Consider the following 22,802-nt stretch of genomic DNA (forward strand, 5'->3'; position numbering starts at 1 on the left):
AGCAACACCAAAAAACATTTCATGTCTAAACGCAGGACAATTTCAGTTAGCATCTGTTCAGCATCTGTAGAAAGTCAGACCATTTATTTAAATACTTGTAGTTGACAACAGCACTAAAGAATCTCTTTAACGCCTTCTATAAAACTTGCTTTTATTTGCAAACACTAAGAAGCCTATTTGGACATTCTGTCCATCTATAAGTTACAGATTTGTACACATTACATTTAGAGGGAAGAGACACTCAGCATAGAACAATCTGTACTCCACTACAGAACCATTAAATGAGGAGATATTCAGCAGAGAGAGAATCCCAGGGCCCACACAGGAGGAAATCTGTCCTGTCAAAGAACAACAGGGATATAAGAAAAGCAATCAATCGATCAAATAAACAAATAAATAAAATAGCCAGAGGAAAACATTTTTTTCCGGGAAAAGATGGACTTACTGAAACATGGAGCACACTGGACAGTTTTGGTATGGCCACTGGGCACACTGTTGTAATACAACTCTGACACCAGAACTACAACTTCTCTGTTTAATCAAAGTTGTCAACTGTAGTCCATAACAGGCTTAAGACCATTTAATGAAATTTAATAAGATTTACAGTGCATTGCATTGTATATGCACCACCTAACTGAAAGACTAATCTGTAGCTGTGTCTTGCAACTGGCAAGACACAGCATTGCAATTTTCCTATCACCTCTCAAGTTTCTCCACGTGTAAGCAAAAATGATTTTTCTTTCTAAATGCCACCAAAGCTGAGCTTGTCATACTGTGCTATTAGCACTTTTTTAACCTTTAATAAAAAAACACCACATCAACTTCTTCCTCTCTCTAAAAAATATGCAATAGAGTTAAAATCTTTTGCATCTGGAGACACTGGCAGCACAGCAACCAGCAGCAACACAGTTTAGCCTGAATACTGTGTTATGGGAAGGTGTCCAGCTCAGCACTCAGAGCCCAGAATGAGAAAAGGTTTGCTGTTTATTAAATGTTCATACTCTTTTCTTGAAGAGAAGAAAAGAAAAACAAAACCAAAAAGTCAGGAAGAGGCAGCACAAATATATTTCTTCAAAGAGATTCCAATTTCAGGAAAATATACACATCTGAATTAGGATGAAGTATACTCACAAACACATTTTCTGCTTCTGTAACTATTTTTTTCCTTAGGATCTAAAGGCATTTTACAAACAACTGATTACCTCTCAGGCTTTTTTTTTTTTTTTTTTTTTTTTTTTTTTTTTTTTGTAAGAAAGAATTACCTTAACACCACAGTTCTCTCAACTCCAAAATTTGTCTTTCTTGACACCACCTGTTTTTTTTTGTGATTAAAAAAATTAAAAAAAAAAAAAAAAAGGTAATGTCCTAGACGTTTACTTTAAACATTTTCCATTCTTCTTTGCTATTACCCAAAGCGGATACACAATAAAAAACAACTAAAACAAACAAACAAACAAAAAATCATAATTTTCTTCTTTGTATTCTTCATATTTATGAAGGAAAAGTAAGTTATCATCTATGTTTTCTTCACAGTATTTTAATTAAAAATAAACATATAAACAAAAAAATAAACAAACAAACATAAAATCTATAACTTATTTATTCTTGACACTCTTTATACACAGTCTTCCCTATCTTAAAACCAAAACTTAGCTAACTGGAAATCAGTATTAATTTTAAAAAATATCACCCAAAATTTTGCTTATATATTCTTCATAATACTTGAGCAAAGTGAAAAACAAAACCCCATGTTTTAGAACCTGGCAAGTCTTAATAATCTAGCTATGATCGTCACCCCACCCCCCCCAAAAAAAAAAAAAAAAAGCAACTGATTTAACTGAAACATTATTTTTGCATAGTTCTACAGTCCCAAGCACTGAAATAACAACAACAACAAAATTAACTGTATAACATACATTGAAACTAAGAAAGGTTGGAGAAGACATTCTATATTCTATATTTTAGTGCATAAGGGTGCATCAGATCCATAGAAGGGGGTATGTTTCAAAGCATACCTAAGTTTAATAAATGTAGTGTTTTCCTACAAAACAGACCCAAAGTTCCTCATTCTTGAGCTCTACTGACAAAAAAGTGTATATTACTGTCCAACCAACTTTGTTTTCTTCCAACTTTATCGAACTTTAGATTCTTCCCCACCCCTCCCCCCCCCAAACAAAGTATTTTTTTTGTACCTACTACCAACTTTCAACTTTGAAAGTTCTCTCTTTCTACCCACCCCCAATCCCATATCCACCCTGCCCTGCCTCTATTTTTACTAGAAACTCCCCATGCTTCCACAGAATCAGACTGTGAGGCCCTGAACTCACTGCCAGGTATACAGACTTATAAGGTTCTGAGTGTAAGTTAAGACTCAGATTATTCACGTATAAATTTAAAATTTGAATTTTCTTTGCACAGGCTTACCTCATTCTCTTCAGATGTGTATTGTATTTTGAGCGTGTCCATGGCTCTGATCATAGCTTGCATAGCAGTAAATATATTTTGGTAAACCAGTTTTGTGAAGCCTCTCCTGTCTTCTTCTGTGTAGCCTGATCCATGAATAATCCTCATTTGTTTAATGAAAGTACTCTTTCCACTTTCTCCGGTGCCTGTGATAGAGGTAGGGAGGAGAGAAAGAAAAAAAACAACATTGTAGTAATTGCAAATCCTGGCAGTTGAAAATACTTGTAAATACAAGTGTAAGCATGTGCACATTATCTAAGTAAGCATAATGATCAGCATTAATTGTAGTAACAATTTTTCAATTTTCCATTTTCCATAACTTCTATTGTTTTAATAAGAATTTGTATTTCTGTGTTTGGGAGCCTGTTGGTTAGACACATCAAAGTATATTTTTGTGATACATCTTACAATGTTTAACACAGGTATCTTGTAGGTAGACATCATATTACAAAAGAAGCAAGATGAGTGACTAGATGAGAAAGAAGTTTGGATGAAAATCCTCAACATTGAAAAACTATACAAAGCTTATGTATTGTTTATACATGTACCTTAATAACAGAGCCTGCACTAATCCTGAATCCTGAACAACAAATTCATTTCTATCTCAGAGCTCTTATGAGTGCTAAGGGCAGCCCTTTCTGTCCTTCCCCAACTGGAAGATCATACAGGGCCAAAAAATACTCATTATACTTTCTTCTAAATTTTCAGAAGTTTAGTGATAAATGCATTCTGGCTGAGCCATAGGACTGGCTTCACTCCTTTCCTCAGACTACTGATGGTAAGATAGCACACCCAGTAACAAGTTTTCAGTAATTTACGCTTAATACCACTAGGTGTCGAAAATACATCAGCAGGACAAATAGAAAGGAGTTCCCCTGTGAAAATTATGTCTTAAGATATAGCAAACCAGAAAACTATTCTGAATCGCCATCTCATCACACAGTATCTCAGTACCATAGCAGATAGTGGTATCTTTTTAGTGAAATAGTATGCATTTATAGAGCTCCAAGCATTAACAGTAATAAGCAAAACCCAGATAACCTGAAAGAGTGTAAACTGTCATCATCTATTACTTGTATAGCTGTTTTTCTGAAGCATTTGCCACTGGCATCAGTCAGTCCTTTTTTTTAATTATTTTTTTATTTTTTTTATTTTGCACCATCCATTCTGGACATCCCTTCAAAGCTGTAGTTGTCCTGTATTCAAGCCAGCATTATTCATCTGTCCTCCACGACAGTGCTAGAACAGCTCTACTCAACGGGAAACAGGACCTACAGTGCTCATCAGAAGAGTGAAACATAGCTCTACTCTTTTTAGTTGATAAATAAGAAGTGTATAATACTTCTGTCTGAAAGAAGAAGGTCGGGGAGACCTTATTTGTCTCTACAACTACCTTAAAGGAGTTTGTAGCAGGATGGGGGTCAGTCTTGTCTCCCAGGCAACAAATTATCACTTGTTGAATTCCTTCATAGAGGAATGGGCCTCGAGTTGCACCACGGAAGTTTAGGTTGGATATTAGGAAGAGTTCTGCACTGAAAGGGCTGTTAGGCATTGGAATGGGCTGCCCAGGGAAGTGGTTGAGTCACCATCCCTGGAAGTCTTCAAAACACATGTAGATGTGATGCTTATGGACGTGGTTTAATAGTGGACTTGGCAGTGCTAGGTTTAAGGTTGGCCCAGATGATCTTAGAGGGCTTTTCCAACCTAAGTGATTCTGTGATTCTAAGATTAACATTGCTGTTCTTTCAAGTAACGTTTGGGATTTTAAAAATTTTGCCATAGTATTGGCTTACTTAAGAGAGATGGAACATAGAGGTATGTTGGAATAAATGTGAAACACAAATTCCTGAGGGAATTTGTTTTAGTAAAATGCCGATGTTACATTACATACCACAGCCTTCAGAAAGGTGGTCCTGCCATGCCACCATTTGCATTTGAAAATTCAAACACAACTCAGTCAAAAACAAACAAACCAACCCACCAAAACACATAGCCTTTTCCACTGCCAGCAGAAACTTTTTTTTTTTTTTTTTTTCTCCTATTGGGCCAGGGGGGAAAAGGAGGGAATGGGGGGGGGGGGGGGGGGGGGGAGGGGTAGAATGCACTGATAAACCCAGGTTGAGCTGCTGACCTGAATTTTGTATGTCAGAATAAACAGTCCTGTCACATTATAGCAATGCCTTCTCCTAATGTTTCAGTTAAAGAAAAACAACTGTGAAACTGTTAACTTCACCATCAGGGACATGTATCTATGCAGTGAAATTAAGTTTAAAAAAATTGAATTCATAACACTATCTACTAGTTTCTGATTCTAAGCAAAAATGCTTTTTTTCTAAGCACCACCAACACCAAAATCAGCCTGGTACAGATGCAGCTGGTTTTGAAGGGATTACATGCAATTCAAGCTAGAGTTCTTCCCTGCAATTATCTATTTTTAAATTTTTTATTTTTTTATTTTTAAGAAATCTAAGGTTAATGTTTTATTATTGTACTATTAGATCTAATGTGTATGAACCTACATAAATGGAAAACGGTCCATTAAAGTGACATAAGTACATGGGAATTAAACAGAGCCATTCTATTTTACCTTTTGACCTTTCATAATTGGGAACACAAGTTGATTTAAAGCTTTGTGCTCCAAACACCAACCTTAAGTAGATAGCAGTCTTCCTTTATACTTCCTTCCAGTATCTCCTTTTGTTCCTAGCTCTGCCTCTTGTCATAAATTTAGAATACAGGGTCTCTATGCAAATCCAACAATACATGCTTTTTGTTTCTCTTTTCTCATAAGCTATCTAAAAAAATCTTCAGGGTTCATTAGCTTAAAATGAAACAAGGCTTTTCAAGCACATCTTGACAAAGCATCATTTTAAAGCCAGTGAAAAAGTGGCAGGGCTTTCAAAAAGAGTTTGAATGTGGAGTAGTCATGCCAATATACACACTTGTGACATATTAAGCTAAAGGTAATTGCATTTCAGGGTGGAACTGCATAAACAACCAGATTTGGATTGAGTATCTTTCTAATTAAATTAGTTGGAAAACAAATGGAAACCCACAAATTGGAACTTGGTTTTTAAGACTTCAGGTGGTGAGAGTCAAGATAATGGAGTACACTTTTTATGTTAGGAATAATAAAAATGGTAATAGGGTGATAAAATGCAGGTTGTCTGGAAAGTGTACATAATAGAACAATAAAAATTGATGTGATTATATACTTTGGATGTATAAAGTCACATTTTAATGCCATCCATTAAAGAAGCATTAGATAATGGAGAACTTTAAAACTTGACTATATACCCCAAAGGTACAAAAATTCTGTTATTACAGGCATATTAAAAAAGGCATTTATATACTTATTCAAATGTGTTAATAACACAGGCAAAGTGCATTTTACTCCTCAGTAACATTTGTGGTTAGCACCTGTACACAATCCATTTAATGTATTTATCATCAGAGATGATTTGTTGAATCATTATTGCCAAAATATGGAATACATATTGACAAGTTAAAGAGACAGAATCTTCTCCAAAGGTGTTTTTTATATATATATATATATATATATATATATATATATATATATATATACATATATACATATATACATATATATATATGTTAATGTGATATATTTATCTTCCTTCCATTCACTTCAAGCACTTCTTTTTTATTCTTTCAGATACTTACTGCCACAAATGTGTTACCTACTCAAATCTACTTTCTCATTTAAAAGAAATACTAGAATTTTGTAGGTTAATTCATGGAATAAAGCATTACAACTTTGGGTTTTCTCTCTTTTATTCTTAGCTCTTCCTTGGCCTACCAGTTTAATTTTCCAAATCTAAAGTGTTGATTTTTTATTGGGGAAAAAAGTTATGAAAAAAAAAAAAAAACCTCTATGCCCTCTTATTCCTCTTATTCTCCTAAGGACTTGATCTCTACAACTTAATAACATCACTGACTGGACTGTGAATACAGCCAAAACAAGAAAGTTTTAACTGCTAAGGACAGAGCAAAGCTGACTAACTAGTTTTGCTAACAAAACCAACACAAGAGCTGTTCTCTTTTCACTAGTAGATCTCAAACTCCAATGATAATTTCATCTACAGAATAGACCTGACTATGCACTCACTTCCACTTGCCATACATGAATTGTCACAGGCAGACAGTATGTTTTGTCTGTTGATGCACAAAAACAGGTTTCACTTTTGTTCTGGCAGCTGTAGTGCTGGTAAGGGCCATGTCGCTGGATATCAATATGAGCAATGCCGTTGGTCACAGCAGAAGCAAGAGAAGTCCACATTACCATCCTATTCGTCCCCACTGTCAAGCGTGATAAACATGACAAAGTCAAAATGACACAAGTAAAACAATAAGCTCTCCATTTGACTAAAGAGATTTGAATATACTACAGGAAGAGAAACAGGAAAGGAAGGAAGGAAGGAAGGAAGGAAGGAAGGAAGGAAGGAAGGAAGGAAGGAAGGAAGGAAGGAAGGAAGGAAGGAAGGAAGGAAGGAAGGAAGGAAGGAAGGAAGGAAGGAAGGAAGGAAGGAAGGAAGGAAATAAAATGCAGGCACAGCTGGTATACATCTTAAGGACAGTCTCATGACCTCATCCTACCCTTCCTTTTACATAATTTAGTGAAATAGGTTGAGATACTGGAGCCATATGAATGGTTACATTACTAGTCACAAGTATTTTCAATGGATGAAGGTCCCTGACAGAATAGTTTTTTGAAATATAGTTGATTATCACCACTGCAAAACACTCTAGCTTTAAAGCCTTTAGGAGCACTTACATGCTGTGTCTCATTTCTGACTCGTTCTGCAGAAGAATAAGGAATGCTAACAAAAACAGCTATTTCATGGGCAGAAATAATTACAAGAATAAAGATATCAGCACTTGATAATTCAATTAGGAGATTTGCTGCCTGCATTAAAAACTAAATTACATATAAGCAGGATCTGTAATATTTTGTGAGGCTGTTATTAGGGCTTTTCAGCCAACGGAAACAACTTTCTACAACTGTTCTACAACAGTTTCATATACAGAACTAAATGGTACTAGTGCACAAAACTGGACATAAAAAAATGACTTTCAAGCACATAATCATGACTCACCAAAAATTTAAAGGTCAGAGCAACATAAGTTTATATTTTAAAACAGAGGCAGAAGAATTACACAGAACAAAATTCTGCTTATTTCAAGGAGACCTAAAGCAGGAAAAACAACCTTTTCCAGATTTGTGAGAAAGGAAAGTCTTCAAAGTCATTCAGCAATCTTGTGGATTACTCTGCGTATTCTGTTAACTTATTTCACAGTGGTACCATATTAACAGCTGAAATTAGCTTCCCGATATAAAGCACACAGTTAGGGAAGGGAAGGGAAGGGAAGGGAAGGGAAGGGAAGGGAAGGGAAGGGAAGGGAAGGGAAGGGAAGGGAAGGGAAGGGAAGGGAAGGGAAGGGAAGGGAAGGGAAGGGAAGGGAAGGGAAGGGAAGGGAAGGGAAGGGAAGGGAAGGGAAGGGAAGGGAAGGGAAGGGAAGGGAAGGGAAGGGAAGGGAAGGGAAGGGAAGGGAAGGGAAGGGAAGGGAAGGGAAGGGAAGGAAAGAATGCCACAATCATTTCTATTACAACAAGGCAGGGCTTTTAATGACCTGGGAAAAAACAAAAGCAGATTTCAACTCTACAACTCATACACAGTTAGTTGTGTTTTGTTTTTGTTTTGATTGTTTTGTTTTGGTTTTGTTTTTCCATTGAAATGTATCCCAAAAATGAAGTGTGTTTTCACTTCTCTTGTTCATTTACCTATCAACATTCCTGGTACATATGTCAGACATTATTTTGAAGTATTTTCTATTGCTTTTTAATACCCAACAATACAAAAGACGCCTCTTATAAGTATAAAGAAATAAATCTTGGCAAATTATTGTAACAGTAATAAGCAGGAACTATTTCAGATATGTCAGTCATTTTCTTTAGGATTCAAAACCACCTTCCAAATCTGTTCCCAGGGGAAAGGACATAATTCATTCTGCAATCCTAAATACTAAAAGCACATTTTGGTGACTTTTCCCCTGCTAACGATAGGAAACTAACAATATGAGCTTTGTAATTTCCAAAGTAAAAGTAAGAGAGGCAGAGGCTCAAAACATATTCAATAATAACCTTCAAAACTTTTCTAGAGGAAACTTTTTGAAAGATCTCTACATGGACCAGTGCTATGCATATAACTGAATGTTTTTTTCTGCACTGGCATCATGTATTTGACACCTATGTAACTACATTATTTTAATGTTGGTTTTTTTTTCTGCTACTAAGTATAAAGGCTGAAGGTAAATGTATCTGAAAATGAATTACTTAATTACAGGAGTTGTAGAAAACAAAAATAAAAAAGCTTAAATACTGTCAGTAAGCCTGCCTTGTCGTGTCAAGTATCACTGTATTGGATCTGGCTGGGATGTTAACTTTCCCTGCAGCAGCCCATACAGTGCTGTACTCTGCACTTGTAGCTAGAACAGCAGTGTTATCACACCAGTGTTGTGTCTGCTGCCGAGCAGTGCTGGCACAGCATCAGGACTCTCTCTAAACCTTCTAGGGGCTGGGCAAAAAAGTGAGAAAGGAACATCACCAGGGCAGCTGACCTAACCCAACCAAAGGGATATTCCATACCATATGATCACAGAATCACAGAATTTTCTAGGTTGGAAAAGACCTCAAGGTCATCGAGTCCAACCTCCAACCTAACGCTAACAGCCCTCCACTAAACCATATCCCTAAGCTCTACATCTAAGCGTCTTTTGAAGACTTCCAGGGATGGTGACTCCACCACTTCCCTGGGCAGCCTGTTCCAATGCCTCACAACCCTTTCAGTGAAGAAGTTCTTCCTAACATCTAACCTAAAACTCCCCTGGCTCAACTTAAGCCCATTCCCCCTCGTCCTGTCACCAGGCACGTGGGAGAACAGGCCAACCCCCACCTCGCTACAGCCTCCCTTGAGGTACCTAAAAAGAGCGATAAGGTCGCCCCTGAGCCTCCTCTTCTCCAGGCTGAACAAGCCCAGCTCCCTCAGCCGCTCCTCGTAGGACTTGTTCTCCAGGCCCCTCACCAGCTTTGTCGCCCTTCTCTGCACCCGCTCAAGCACCTCGATGTCCTTCTTGTAGCAAGGGGCCCAAAACTGAACACAGTACTCAAGGTGCACCTCGATGTCCTTCTTGTAGCAAGGGGCCCAAAACTGAACACAGTACTCGAGGTGCGGCCTCACCAGAGCTGAGTACAGGGGGACGATCACCTCCCTAGCCCTGCTGGCCATACTGTTTCTGATAGAAGCCAGGATGCCGTTGGCCTTCTTGGCCACCTGAGCACACTGCTGGCTCATATTCAGCCAACTATCAACCATCACTCCCAGGTCCTTCTCTGCCTGGCAGCTCTCCAACCATTCCTCTCCCAGCCTGTAGCTCTGCTTGGGGTTATTGCGCCCCAGGTGCAGGACCCAGCACTTGGCCTTGTTGAACTTCATGCAGTTGACCTCAGCCCATCGGTGCAGCCTATCCAGATCCTCCTGCAGAGCTTTCCTACCCTCAAGCAGATCGACACACGCACCTAACTTGATGTCATCTGCGAACTTACTGAGGGTGCACTCGATGCCCTCGTCCAGATCATCGATGAAGATATTAAAGAGGACCGGCCCCAGCACCGAGCCCTGGGGAACGCCACTAGTGACTGGCCTCCAACTGGACTTGGCTCCATTCACCACGACTCTTTGGGCCCGGCTATCCAGCCAGTTTCTAACCCAACGAAGCGTGCACCAGTCCAAGCCAAGAGCAGCCAGTTTCTTGAGGAGAATGCTGTGGGAGATGGTGTCAAAAGCCTTGCTGAAGTCAAGGTAGACCACATCCACAGCCTTTCCCTCATCCACCCAGCGCGTCACTCTGTCATAGAAGGAGATCAGGTTCGTCAGGCATGACCTGCCTTTCATAAAGCCATGCTGACTGGGCCTGATCGCCTGCTTCCCCTGCAAGTGCTGCGTGATGACTCTCAGGAGGATCTGCTCCATGAGCTTCCCTGGCACTGACGTCAAACTGACAGGCCTGTAGTTTCCCGGGTCTGCCCTCCAGCCCTTCTTGTAGATGGGCGTCACGTTTGCTAGCCGCCAGTCGATTGGGACCTCCCCTGATAGCCAGGACTGTTGATAAATGATGGATAGTGGCTTGGCCAGCTCCTCTGCCAGTTCCCTCAGTACCCTTGGGTGGATCCCATCCGGCCCCATCGACTTGTGCACATCCAAGTGCCGTAGCAGGTCACCAACCAGTTCTTCATGGATAGTGAGGGCCACATCCTGCTCCCCATCCCCTTCCACCAGCTCAGGGTACTGAGTATCCAGAGAATAACCGGTATTGCCGCTAAAGACTGAGGCAAAGAAGGCATTGAGCACCTCCGCCTTTTCCTCATCTCTTGTAACTAAGTTTCCCCCCGCATCCAGTAAAGGATGGAGATTCTCCTTAGTCCTCCTTTTTGTGTTGATGTATTTATAGAAACGTTTTTTGTTATCTTTAACGGCAGTAGCCAGATTGAGCTCCAGATGAGCTTTGGCCTTCCTAATTTTGTCCCTGCACAGCCTCGCTACTTCTTTCAAGTCCTCCTTAGTGGCCTGCCCACTTTTCCAAAGCTTATAAACCCTCTTTTTCCTCCTAAGATCAAGCCACAATTCTCTGTTGAGCCAGGCTGGTCTTCTTCCCCGCCAGCTCGTCTTTGGGCACGTGGGGACAGACCGTTCCTGCACTCAGCAATAAAAGGTAGAAACAGAAAGAAGAGGGGAGGGGTGGGTTCCTGTTGCAAAAACATCTGTCCTCCCAAACACCAGCTACGTGCATTGAGGTCGTGGTCAAGGACGTGGTCAAGCATCACTCATTTGTGGGAAGTAGAGAGCAAGTTTCCTCTGCACTTCCACACAGCCTTCACTTGTTCTGTTTTGTTTGTTTGTTTCCTTTCCCCCTCCCTTTTCCCCTTTCATTTTTTTTTCACTTTAGTTTAATTGTTTAATTAATAATAATCTTTCCTTAATAAGTATTTTTTCCCTTTAATTAACTTATCCTTATCTCAACCATGAGTTTTCTTTTCTTTATTTCTTCCCCTCCTCTTCTAAGGACGGGGAGTGAGAGAGCAGTTGTGGTAGAGTTCAGCTGCCTAGCATGGTAAAACCACCACAACAACATACCTGAAAAAAAAAAAAAAAAAAAAAAAAAAAAAAACCACAAAAAAGGTGTGTTCAAGAGTCTTTGTTCATTAGGAAAGATAGAAAAATTGCTATTATGTCCATAAAATGTACCTGTTCTGTGATCAGATTTAGAATTGCATTAAGATTTCTGGTAAACACTGTACTGGAAGCTAGTACACATACTCATTGTAAGCTATGATGAATCATAAAACATTCTTAGGCATGAGGTGTTGTTTCATAGCAAACCCCAACACACGGAAAATGTTTATGTTCCCTTATAGCAACCTATAGCCAACACATCCTGCTTTTGGTGTCTCCTACTCACTTTAAATGTCATTAAGCCTCTATAGGTTCTTCTTTACTTATCATGGAGGACCAAAACAAAAGCACATGCATCTAGCTCAAGACAACACTTTATTTATTTATTTATTTTATTTTTTTGGCACCAATTGATTTCTGTGCTGAAAACCCTAAAGCATTTGTGAACAGCAGGTTCACAATTATAGGCTAGGGAAATGAGTGGGCATTTCTATTTTCTGTATGTTTTTGCTTCTCCCCATCTGCACTCTGAATGAGAAAGTGGAAGCAAGAAAAGTACCCAACCAAAAAACACTTCTGAGAGTCAAAAAGTATGTTGGGGCTAGGGAAACACTCTTTGCCTTGCCCCCGAACAGAACTGGAAAAACTCTCCGGCTGTTTTTTTGGATGTCCTACAGCTAGCTTGAATCACAAGGGAAAGAAAAAAAAAAAAACTCTCTACATTGCCTGTAAAGTTGGCAGTTACATTTCAGTAGAACAATTTCCTACACAGTACATAAAAGCTAGTCAAAAAGTGAAAAAATAGCCATGATTAAAACAGTAGTAATCTAAGCAGATTAAAAACACTAATCGGTGTTTTTTATTTTTTTGCAGTTTTATCTTAATTTGCATGTTCACTTTTTTTTTTTTTTTTTTTTTTTTTTTTTTTTTTTACTGCAATAGTTAATAATAAAAAGTTTTGCACAGGAAGAGTGTCACATATAGGCAGAGAATAGGCAGGTCTCAGCAAAGCAATGCACAGAGAAGCAGAGCAATGCTCCTCCACCTTGTACCATGGATATCTCAATCCTCACATTAGGTAACCACTAGTATTCAGTGCAGAAATGCATTCTTTTCATTTAAACCTCACTTTGTTTTTAATTGATTAAAAACAAAACAAAATGAAAAAAATATACTAAATAAAAGAAAACAATGAAGCAGTTTCCTAATGGAAAATCTTTTGCTGCTGCAGGATGTTGCAGATTATGCCAATAATGGTTTATATTACTGGTGTTGTGTATGTAATAGGAAGTATTGTAACAAGCAGTAAATTAAACACAAGAAAAAGCTTGTTTAAAACTGACAAAATCCATCAGACATCAAGAACTCCAAATATGTATTTGTGTTTTGCTAGACTATTCTCTGTTAGTTATTAGCAGAAGGAATGGGTCCAGTGCAAGTGCAACTGCCAGAATAAACCAGCAAGGTCCCTCCGTTACCATAAACAAGTAAATGCCAACAAGAGTCATCCTATGAATTTCATATCTCCTACACTGTGTACAGAATTAAGCTTGATAACTCTTACGAAGGCAACTATTACTTTCATGCAACGATAGGACGAACCTTTTCTTCATACACACTCTAACCAACACTTTCAAAATAATTGTAAATTAGTCAGAAAATCCCTGTAATCCTGAATACCTTCACTCTCAGTAACAGTATGGGAAAAAAAAAAAAAAAGTTAAAAAAAAAGTAAAAAAAAAGTTGTTAGTATAGTTCCTGAAATCAGCCAAGAAATGAACTTCTAGAAGTAGACTTCTAAAAGTAGAACCCCCCTGCCAAAACACATAAATAAGTAAATAAATCTCAAACTACCCTGTGCCCTTCCCCCCCCCCAAAAAAAAAAAAAAATTAAATACAATTTATGAATGGCTTTGTTCAGGGAAACCAAACTCCTTTCTTATTTCCTTGTATTGTCACAACAGACTATGTCAAAACAATGTGTCGGTGCCTAAGGGCTCTCTGCCACAGACTCTGGAAGGACAAGAATAGAGAGGTCTGCCCCAGTGATGCTAATACATATGCTCATGCTCATTAATGACAGGCAATGCTTATGATGAAGCACCACTGAAGTATAACATGCATCCCCTTCCTCCTCCACTCACAGAAAAGCCATTTTGAACAGCCTTGTTTCTTGCTTTCCCTATTCTGCCAGGCTATCTTAAATAAAAAAAAAAAAAAAAAAAAAAAAAAAGAGAGAGAGAGATAGTGAGAGAGAGAATCTAGAAGGAATCCAGTATTATCAAGAAACACAAACTAGCACTGAAAAATCGTAAGAGCATAGATAATGTGTTCTTGTTTGTTACAAGAAAAAAATGGCAAGAATACATCAATAATTTTAAGAGAAAGTTGCCCTTTATATAGCTAAGGCTACGGATACCACTGGCATAGAGGCAAAATATGACTGGCAATGTATAACAATCATTTTTAATTTCAACAGCTGATGATAATTATGCTATTGTAAAAAATAAAAATAAATAAATAAAAAAGTAAAACCAAAACAAAAGCCTTCGTGAAGTCTAGAATCTGAAATAAACTTTTTGTAGGCAACAGCTAAGCACTTTGTATCTGTAAGGAGGAATAGATCTGTCAAAAGATCTCCTCTGTGTCCTTACAACACTGCTGAGTGCGGGTCTTCCAAAAAAGGTGAAGTGCTACAAGTGCTCACATGTCATGTTCACTGCTTAGGTTCTCTGCATTTATTAAATTATTAAAAAAACTCTGAAGACAGGTGAGAAATTGGAAATGAGATCTGAAATCAGAAGCTGTGGTGAAGTAGGTAAGAAAGGAAAGGGAAAGTTCATGCCCCGCAGGCACACTTGTTCTCTTAGAACAATAATTAGATCTGCTGCAATTTTAAAAGCATTTCGTCAGGGGATCTCAGGGCTGGTGCACACACCACCAGTGAAACACAAGCTACTTCAACAACCTGAGAATGAACATAGAACTGAACATCGGCCTTTGGCACACATACATGGCACAAGACCAAGAGAAGGTATGGGAGTACCCCATGCACCCCATGATGCACAGGAGAAAAGCAGAAACCCAAGGTGAGCATGAGACAGAAAGCAGAAGTGGAAGATCATCAGCACTCAGCAATCATGAGCTTTAAAAGTAATCAAAGATAAGTTTGAGGCATATGCTAAATACTATTTATAAACACTTCCTTATAATTATACAAATGTTTTGTCAGGTCATCTTATATATAGGATGATAGAGTATGCACTTGATTAAAATAAAAGAAGTTTTCTACTAAAGCATAACATCTGTAACTACCAGGATCACAGAGGATAGAGGCAAACAGCTTTGAAAAGATCTAAGCATTTTAGAACCCTGAGTTCTCTTGACCTAATATAAAACAATTTCCCGAAGACACTTTCCAAAAAATGTACCATGAATTATTCGTGACCTACCTCTAAGTCACAAGTAGTCTGCACCCAGTATGATCTTATTTTATGATATTGCTCAAACACATAAATAGCAATAGTTGTGTTTTTTTGTTTGTTTGTTTTTTGATTTTTTTCTTTTAATATTTTCTGGTATTATCCTTAATTATTCAGATGTCATATTACCACTTTGTGCTGCGGAACACAAGCAGATAAATTTGCTGTTGCCATAGTTCTCTTTTCTTTTTTCTTTTTTTTTTCCGAAGAGGAAAAAGAGCGAATCCATCTCCCATCATGGCCCCATGCAAGGAACACAGGAATTTGTTACTGGTAGTATATAGAACCTTGAGAAAAGATACGAGTTCCCATTTCAGGAGATCAGCACTGAAGTATTTACAAAAGCCAAAGAACTTGCTAAGATTCCTTATCAAATTGTTGGTAAAACCAAAATTTGTCATCAGAAATGCTGATCTGACATAAAACTACCTTTAAAATACAAATGAAACTGTTTGATTTCAGACTTTTAGTGTTCACTTCCAGTTTTGTTTTCTATGCATTACCAACAGCGAAATCCCAACCTCCCTTCACATCCTCAGTTCAAAACACCTCCATATTCTTTGGTGTTTCTCTGCTGTTGAGGAAGTAGAGAGCATCCAGCAACTCTTAGCCATGTTGAAGTATAATATGCGCACAGAAAAGCACATAGCTTGACATTTGTAAGTAAAAGAACTACTAGCTGCAAAAAGCAACAAGATTTGTATGCTTAAACCCATTAGAAGCTACAAGTTTCATGCAGCACACTAACTTATTATGAACTTTTTTGGTATGTCACTGAGAAAGAGGGAAAAGTCACTAACATAAATATTAGCATCATTTCTAAAATATGATGGTGTTTAAATAGTAAACAGGTCAAAGAGCTCTTTGCCAGAAAAATCTGGAAATCATAATGATGTCTACACTATTTACACTCCCTGGTACACATTTTGTATTTTGGAGCATGTACAGTATATTGCATCAAGGCCACAAAATAACTTTTTGTTCTTCATTTGTGTTATGATAATGTTTAATTTTACAAACACTTAAGGAAAAAATATTTCTGGGCTGTGATTGATAGAGAGAAATTGTGCAGGGTGAATTACAAACTAATGAATATAAAGGATTATAAAATCACTTAGTCAATTATTTAGTCCAAAATTGTGCATATGCCTTAATTTTCTAATATTATCTCATACGTCAACTAACACTAAAAGTACTTTTTAAAATGAAAAATAATTCAAATAATTTAGATTCTCCCCAAATGCAAAGCAAGTGTGCTGACAGAAGAGAAATCTAAGAGCAGGTGGTAAACAGCTGAAAATACTTCATTTCTGGTGGGTATTTGATTAGGTGGGGCAAACTCATAGTATGATTTTATGTAAATGTAAATCTCATATGAAACAGCTTGTCCACTTATGCAACATAATCCTATAATCATAAAAAGAACATATTAAAAACTAGATTAATATATAAACTAGCTTAGCATTCAGTATTTCATGTAAAGTGAAACACATATGACACAAGCATATATCTTACAAGAGAGTAAACTAACCAAAGTAGGAAATTCCTTACTCTGTAATTTTGCAAAAGACCATGGAAAGTTTACAGAAGATAATTGTACTCACATTTCATCTGCAATAACCAGACATGCTAAGCAAATCATTAATCATATGTGATGGTGATTATGTAATGAGATTTTTCAAAATGCTTTAGAATTTTAAATGGAATGTTTTATAAACTAACATTTCATAGAAATACATACATTTTTTTTGCCTATGCTGTGCCAGAATACAACCAGCTGAAACAGAGAAAATTTTTGACAGTTCAGTTTTCCTCCTGTCATTGAAGAACAGAGTAAGTTATTCTGAGCTAAGAAATCCATCTAGTGAGGGAGCTTTAATTTTGTGGACCTGTATGTGGTATTTTTACTCTGTTTTTCAAGTTCTATGCTCCACAGTATCCAAGACATCACAGTATCCCATAAGAAATGCTGTAACTCCACTCATATAATCAAAGGCTAAATGTACCTGATTACCTTCCATGTTTCAGGACATAAGAACTACATAAAGAACTACAGCAACATCTTAAATTCAGAGGTGTGGCTTGATATGAAAAGGGCAGCTGTGACATAAACTAAAGTGTTTCCTGGTCCTGCAAATTTTGAATTTTAATATCCAAGCAGAACAGGAAATCAGATTAGTAAAGAGTAGCCTAACTATAAAAAATGGTACTGCATAATATCCTTACTTCAATAGTCAGTGACAAAACAGTAACATTTTTGTTATTTATTTACACTGAAAACATCAAAACGTAGAATTGTTCTAAAGGTTCCTTAGAGTGATGCAATTGGAAACAATTTGTTGTACTTTGGACGAAACCCTGCCAAACAGCGTGGGGTTTTTGTTTGTTTGCTTGTTTTTGGTTTTGTTTGATGTTTTTTTTTCCCCCACAACTCCACTGGAAGCTTTCATTTTAGTGTTCATGGAAAATTTTCCATTTGTGTAAGAAATTGTCAATATATATATATGTATTTTTATATATACTTAATGCAAGGTGTATATCAATGAAGAAACATCCTGTAAACTCTGTGCTGCCCTGCTGGTAACTTCTTGGAAGCTGGCTGGTATTTCTACACAGTTAACCAAGGGGGATTTTCAGTGGCTGATTTTTCTCTGTCCCTCTAGTTCAAGGAAGAAGAGCCAGTATTCAGAAAGCTACCATTCATTGTTTGTACCAACAGGACATAAACTTACACAAGCAGTCAATTTACTTGATCTTTAAAAACTTCCTAAGTAGAGCATGTGCATGTTTCTCTCTCCTTCATCACTTTTATGCTATGGGACAGTGACATTCCTTACACTATGATGTTTGGGTTTACAGCCCAAATTTTAGCCTGGGTAGTTGTCCTGAGCCCACAGAGTTTTCATCCAGGTGAGGGATTCACCTTGCTTATTACCATAAAACTTTGACACAGTATCCTAGTTAAAAACTTAAACGTTTAAAGATTTTAAAATCATAGCTCATTGTATATGGGGGGTAGCTGCTAATTCTGGCTCACGTGAGTATGACAACTGCGGATGTGTTTCTACCAGCCAAATAAAGTTTTCTAAAGTGGACAAAACATGTTTGTATTATGTATGAGACACTTCTTTTGGCACTTACATTATTTTAAAACTAAACAATTGGCAAACTTCCTTGTTCTTCTCCATGAAGGCATTTGTAATCTTTTAATAACACTACGTTGCCATGTATTTGTTAAAAAATTGTTTACTATAACATTACTAGAGGTTACTTTTCATGAATATGTTTGGCACTGGTGACTGCAAGAAAGGGCAGGACTGCAAGAAAAGGAAAAAAAACATCTCCAGGTTGCTACATTCACCAGTATTGAATGGGATGACACAGACCTCATTCCTGTTGTAATTCACCTGAAATAGGCTCTCCCTGCTAAACACGACTAGCTTATTAAACATGACTAGTAAGGATCTATAGAAATAGTGGAAAAACTGATACACAAGATGTATGTACATTCAGAGGTACCTCAGCAGGCTGGAGAAATGGGCTGACAGAAGACCTGATGCAGCTCAACAGTGGGAGATGCACAGTTCTGCACTAGGGGAGGAATAACCAGTACATGCACCAGTACATGCTGTGGGCTGCCTGGCTGGAAAGCTGCTTGACAGAAAAGACTCCTGGGGGTCCTGGTGGGCATCAAGTTTAATGTGAGCCAACAGCCTCCTGAGTTGCATTAGGAAGAGCATTGCCAACAGGTCAAGATAGGCAATCCTTCCCCTCTAGTCAGCACTGCTAAGATTGCACCTGATGTGCTGGGTGTCATTCTGTGCTCTCCAGTACAAGAGAGATGTGGAAATACTGGAGAGAGAGGCCAACACAGGGCCATGAAGGTGATTAAGGGACAGAGGTATTTCTCATACAAGGGAAGGCTGAGGGAGCTGAGACTTTTCAGGCTGGAGAAGAGAAGTCTAATGAAGATCTTATCCATGTGCAGAAATACCTGATGGTGAGAGCAGAGATGGAACTAGACACTTCTAGGGATGCAAGATGCATAGGACATAGATGGTTATATAAGAAATTATAAATTAAACATAAGAAAAAACTTTAACAGCGAAGGTGATTGAAACAGGCTGTCCATGGTGGGTGTCTCTGTCTTTGAAGGATATGCAACACCCAGCTGGACACTATTCTGAGGTCTATGCAATCCTGATTTGGGCAGGAGCTCAGGCAACACAGTCTCCAGAGGTCCCACCTGCCCTTCTGTGATTTGTGACCAGGTGGATAAAAACATAGCCCAAAATAACATAACAGTGAGGTAAAGAGAATAAGGAGAACCTTCAAGGTGACTAAAATCCATTCCCTAGAAGTAGGGGCACCTCATATGAGACCTCTGCTGAGCCAAAATAACACATTTAAAAAGGCAATTTCTGTCTCCAAGAGGACAAGAGAAGAACCTGAACACCAGGAGTCCTGCATAGCTCTGGGAGCCAGGAGGTAGGAATAGCATTCTACCTAGGGAAAAAGCAGTGACTACATGTAAAGGGCCTCTTATGAGGCTGGGTGGGACTAAAGCATAGCTGCTTGCACATCCAGTTCTGCACACCACCTAAACATAGTGTGGAACTTTGAAACAAGGATTAAAGCTTTCAGTTGTTATCAGATTTTTTGATTATTATTATTATTATTATTTAATTACTACAGGTCAAAAGTGACTGCAAGTACTGACCTATAAGAATTGGCAAGTCTTAAAAAAAAAAAAAATCAGGATCTAGTCGGGCATAGCTAAGCAACAGTAAAACTCTTCAGTGCTAGGAATCAACGTAGGAGTGAAAAAAGTGGTACTTAAACTCAATTTCAACAGCTGAAAGCTTTTGTAGAACACCTGTATTTATCATATGAATAGTGAGATTGATAGTGAGATAGATGGTGGTGTGCAAACTTACACCTTAGGCAAGAAATACTATAAAAGGGAACCGTTTTTCAGGGGCACTCAGGAGTCAGAGGAACTTGTCAAAAGATTTTAAATATAAAAAGAGACTATGGTGAATTCCTTAAAGAACTTTAAAAGGTTACTGTACCCAGAATCACACAAATACTATAATATACCTCCATTTGAAATACAGTAATATATACCAATGTAAACTGGAGAAAAACTGAACAGGATTTGTGGTCATGAGCTTAATCAAAAATCAACCAACCAAACAAACACTATTGTAAAATGAAAACAAAATAGTTATTATTAATTAACATGAACTCAAAGGGCAAAGCAATAGATGTATTCCACTACAAAGAATGACAGAATTGTTGAGGTTGGACGGGACCTCTGGAGGTCACCTGGTCCGAGCCTCCTGCGTAAGCAGGGTCGCTTAGAGCAGGCTGTCCAGGACCATGTTTTTGAAGACCAGGCTTTTGATGATCTCCAAGCTGGCAGACTCCACAACCTCTCTGAGCAACCTGTACCAATACTCTGCCACCCACATGGTAAAGAAGGGAATGACTTCCCTTGGTGAATCCATGCTGACTACTCCTCATGATTTTCTTCTCCTTCACATGCCCGGAAATGTTTTCCAGGATTAGCTGTTCCAACACTTCTCACCCTCAAAAGACCAGAAGTGCTTATAGTAAGAACTATCTTCTATGACCTGTCCCACAGATAATATAAACTTACATCAAACAGTTAATATTTGCTTTCCTGTGGCTGTTGTATTAAACTGAGCACAGCTGGATGGAACAATATTTTCCCCAAAAAGTTGGAATAGATAAACAGCATCTTAATTTGTTCCACAGTAGATAATATATTCTTTATGTTGAATGCAAACTGTAACATTATACAATCTCTGTATCTCATCTGGTTTCATAGTTTACAACTCAGTAACATTTGAACTAAGAATTGAAACATGCCATTGTAACACAGTGCTATCATTCCCTCACCGTTGTCATCATACTTCTATCAATCCTCAATACACCAGAAATACTGTTTTGTATTTAATGTGTGTAACTCTATTTAAAATACAAGCTCAAACTGTGAGGTACTTTACATATAGGATTTGCAATAACAAGACTGCAAATACTAAACAGGTTCCTCTGTTTAAGCTACATCCCACAGAGGACCAGCTGTTTCTCCACATAGCCAAATAAAAAACAAGTAACATGCAATCCCCAAAAGATTTATTGTTTATTTTCCCAGTGCTTCAACTGCAATTTTCATATATTTTAGTATTAAAAACAATTAGTTGATGAAGACTTCAGAATTTAAAGTGTGAGGCATTACTAAATTAAACATTGTTGAAGACTGTAATTGTTAAAAAGAAGAAGAAGAAAAGAAGAAGAAAATAAGACATGATAATGCATTAAAAAAAAATACTTTAAATTTAAAAATAAGAGTTTCTATTTTTTCAGAGATAAGTACGTCTCACAAAATGAAAGTTCTGCCGCATGGAGTTTAAGAAAATTAAGTAGCATACTTTCCACCAATAACAATAAATTATTCTATAATAAAATGAAATAAAATTATGTAAGAAACTGCTGCCTTTAAAAACAGATCCATTTAATGATTCATAACTTTGTTGGGTTTTGTTCTTTCCCTCTTAAAAAAAAAAAAAAAAAAAAAATTGTTCCCTTGGGGGCACCTGATGAGCTTAGATAGCATTTTCAAAAAGCTCTCATAACTTGAATATTCAAATTCCCCTGAGTTTCACTGGGCCTGATGGCTTTATTTAGAAGACATATTTCTGTATCTGTTAGAACTGCTTACCTCTTCTATTTGGACTTCTGGCAAGCAAATGACTTCAAAACAAGCACAGAGGCTTGAAATCCATCGGCCTCCTATTGTGACAGGATGGTATCTGTCTCTACCCTAAATGTACTGCCACCCGAAGATTTTACAGGGCCTCAGGTCTTTTGAGTTTAATAACCAGTGAAAACTTCCAGCAAAATAAACTTTGGATTCATCTACACACCTTTCACTCTGAGCTGTGACTGAAAAAAGGCAAAACTGCAGTACTCAAACACATATGCAGACTTAAGGTCTGGCAACTCTGCACTACAGGATTGCCAGGAACTCTTCCCAAATGCAGGTTTGCAAGCTCCTTATTTTGAGGTTCATATTGTCACCATTTAACACTTACACAGTTGGGACCTGTATGTGTCTGCCAAGTAAGGAAAGCCAGCTCCTGCTGCAGAGGCCTTGGTGTCACAAAAGGTGCTACCTAAGGAAAAAACACAGGCTGACACGTGGCTTTAAGATTGTGAAGCAACAATAAAACAAGCAGTTAAGCATAAAAGCTTCCTGCTTGGGTAATGAACGCCAAATGTTTATATGAAACACATTTTCATTTCAAACACAAAGCTAGGAATTGTGAAACGGATGTGTCCTAAGGGCTAAAATGAATTGTTTGGCCTTTCCTGTCAAAGAAAACATATCAGGCTGGGAACTTATTTGCTTTTTAAAATGTATTTATGACTGTAGATAAATGTTTGGCACAATTACCTTGGAAATATCTGAGTCCAAAAAGTATTTTCTTGTAACTTAGAAAAACAAAACAAAACAAAACAAAACAACAACAACAACAAAAAAAAAACACACTATTTTGTGTCACAGATTTTCACTTAC

The 22,802-nt window shown here is 37.7% G+C and overlaps 1 protein-coding gene across 6 annotated transcripts in view; it reads right to left on the reverse strand.

Moving 5' to 3' along the window:
- LOC309890062 (guanine nucleotide-binding protein subunit alpha-14) overlaps positions 1–22,802 on the reverse strand; it is a 79,579-nt gene that overhangs the window by 45,333 nt on the left and 11,444 nt on the right. For 3 of the 6 annotated variants that reach the window (XM_082783485.1, XM_082783486.1, XM_082783487.1), the window contains 3 exons: positions 22,318–22,398; positions 2,425–2,609; positions 1,263–1,312 (listed from right to left, as the gene is read on the reverse strand). In XM_082783485.1, coding sequence (XP_082639611.1) covers positions 1,263–1,312; positions 2,425–2,609; positions 22,318–22,398 — 316 coding nt within the window. The remainder of the gene's footprint in view (positions 1–1,262; positions 1,313–2,424; positions 2,610–22,317; positions 22,399–22,802) is intronic. The other 3 variants (XM_082783489.1, XM_082783488.1, XM_082783490.1) reach the window with 3 other exon arrangements.

Source organism: Aythya marila (assembly GCF_965140915.1).
Source record: "Aythya marila genome assembly, chromosome: Z".
Classification (NCBI taxonomy): domain Eukaryota; kingdom Metazoa; phylum Chordata; class Aves; order Anseriformes; family Anatidae; genus Aythya; species Aythya marila.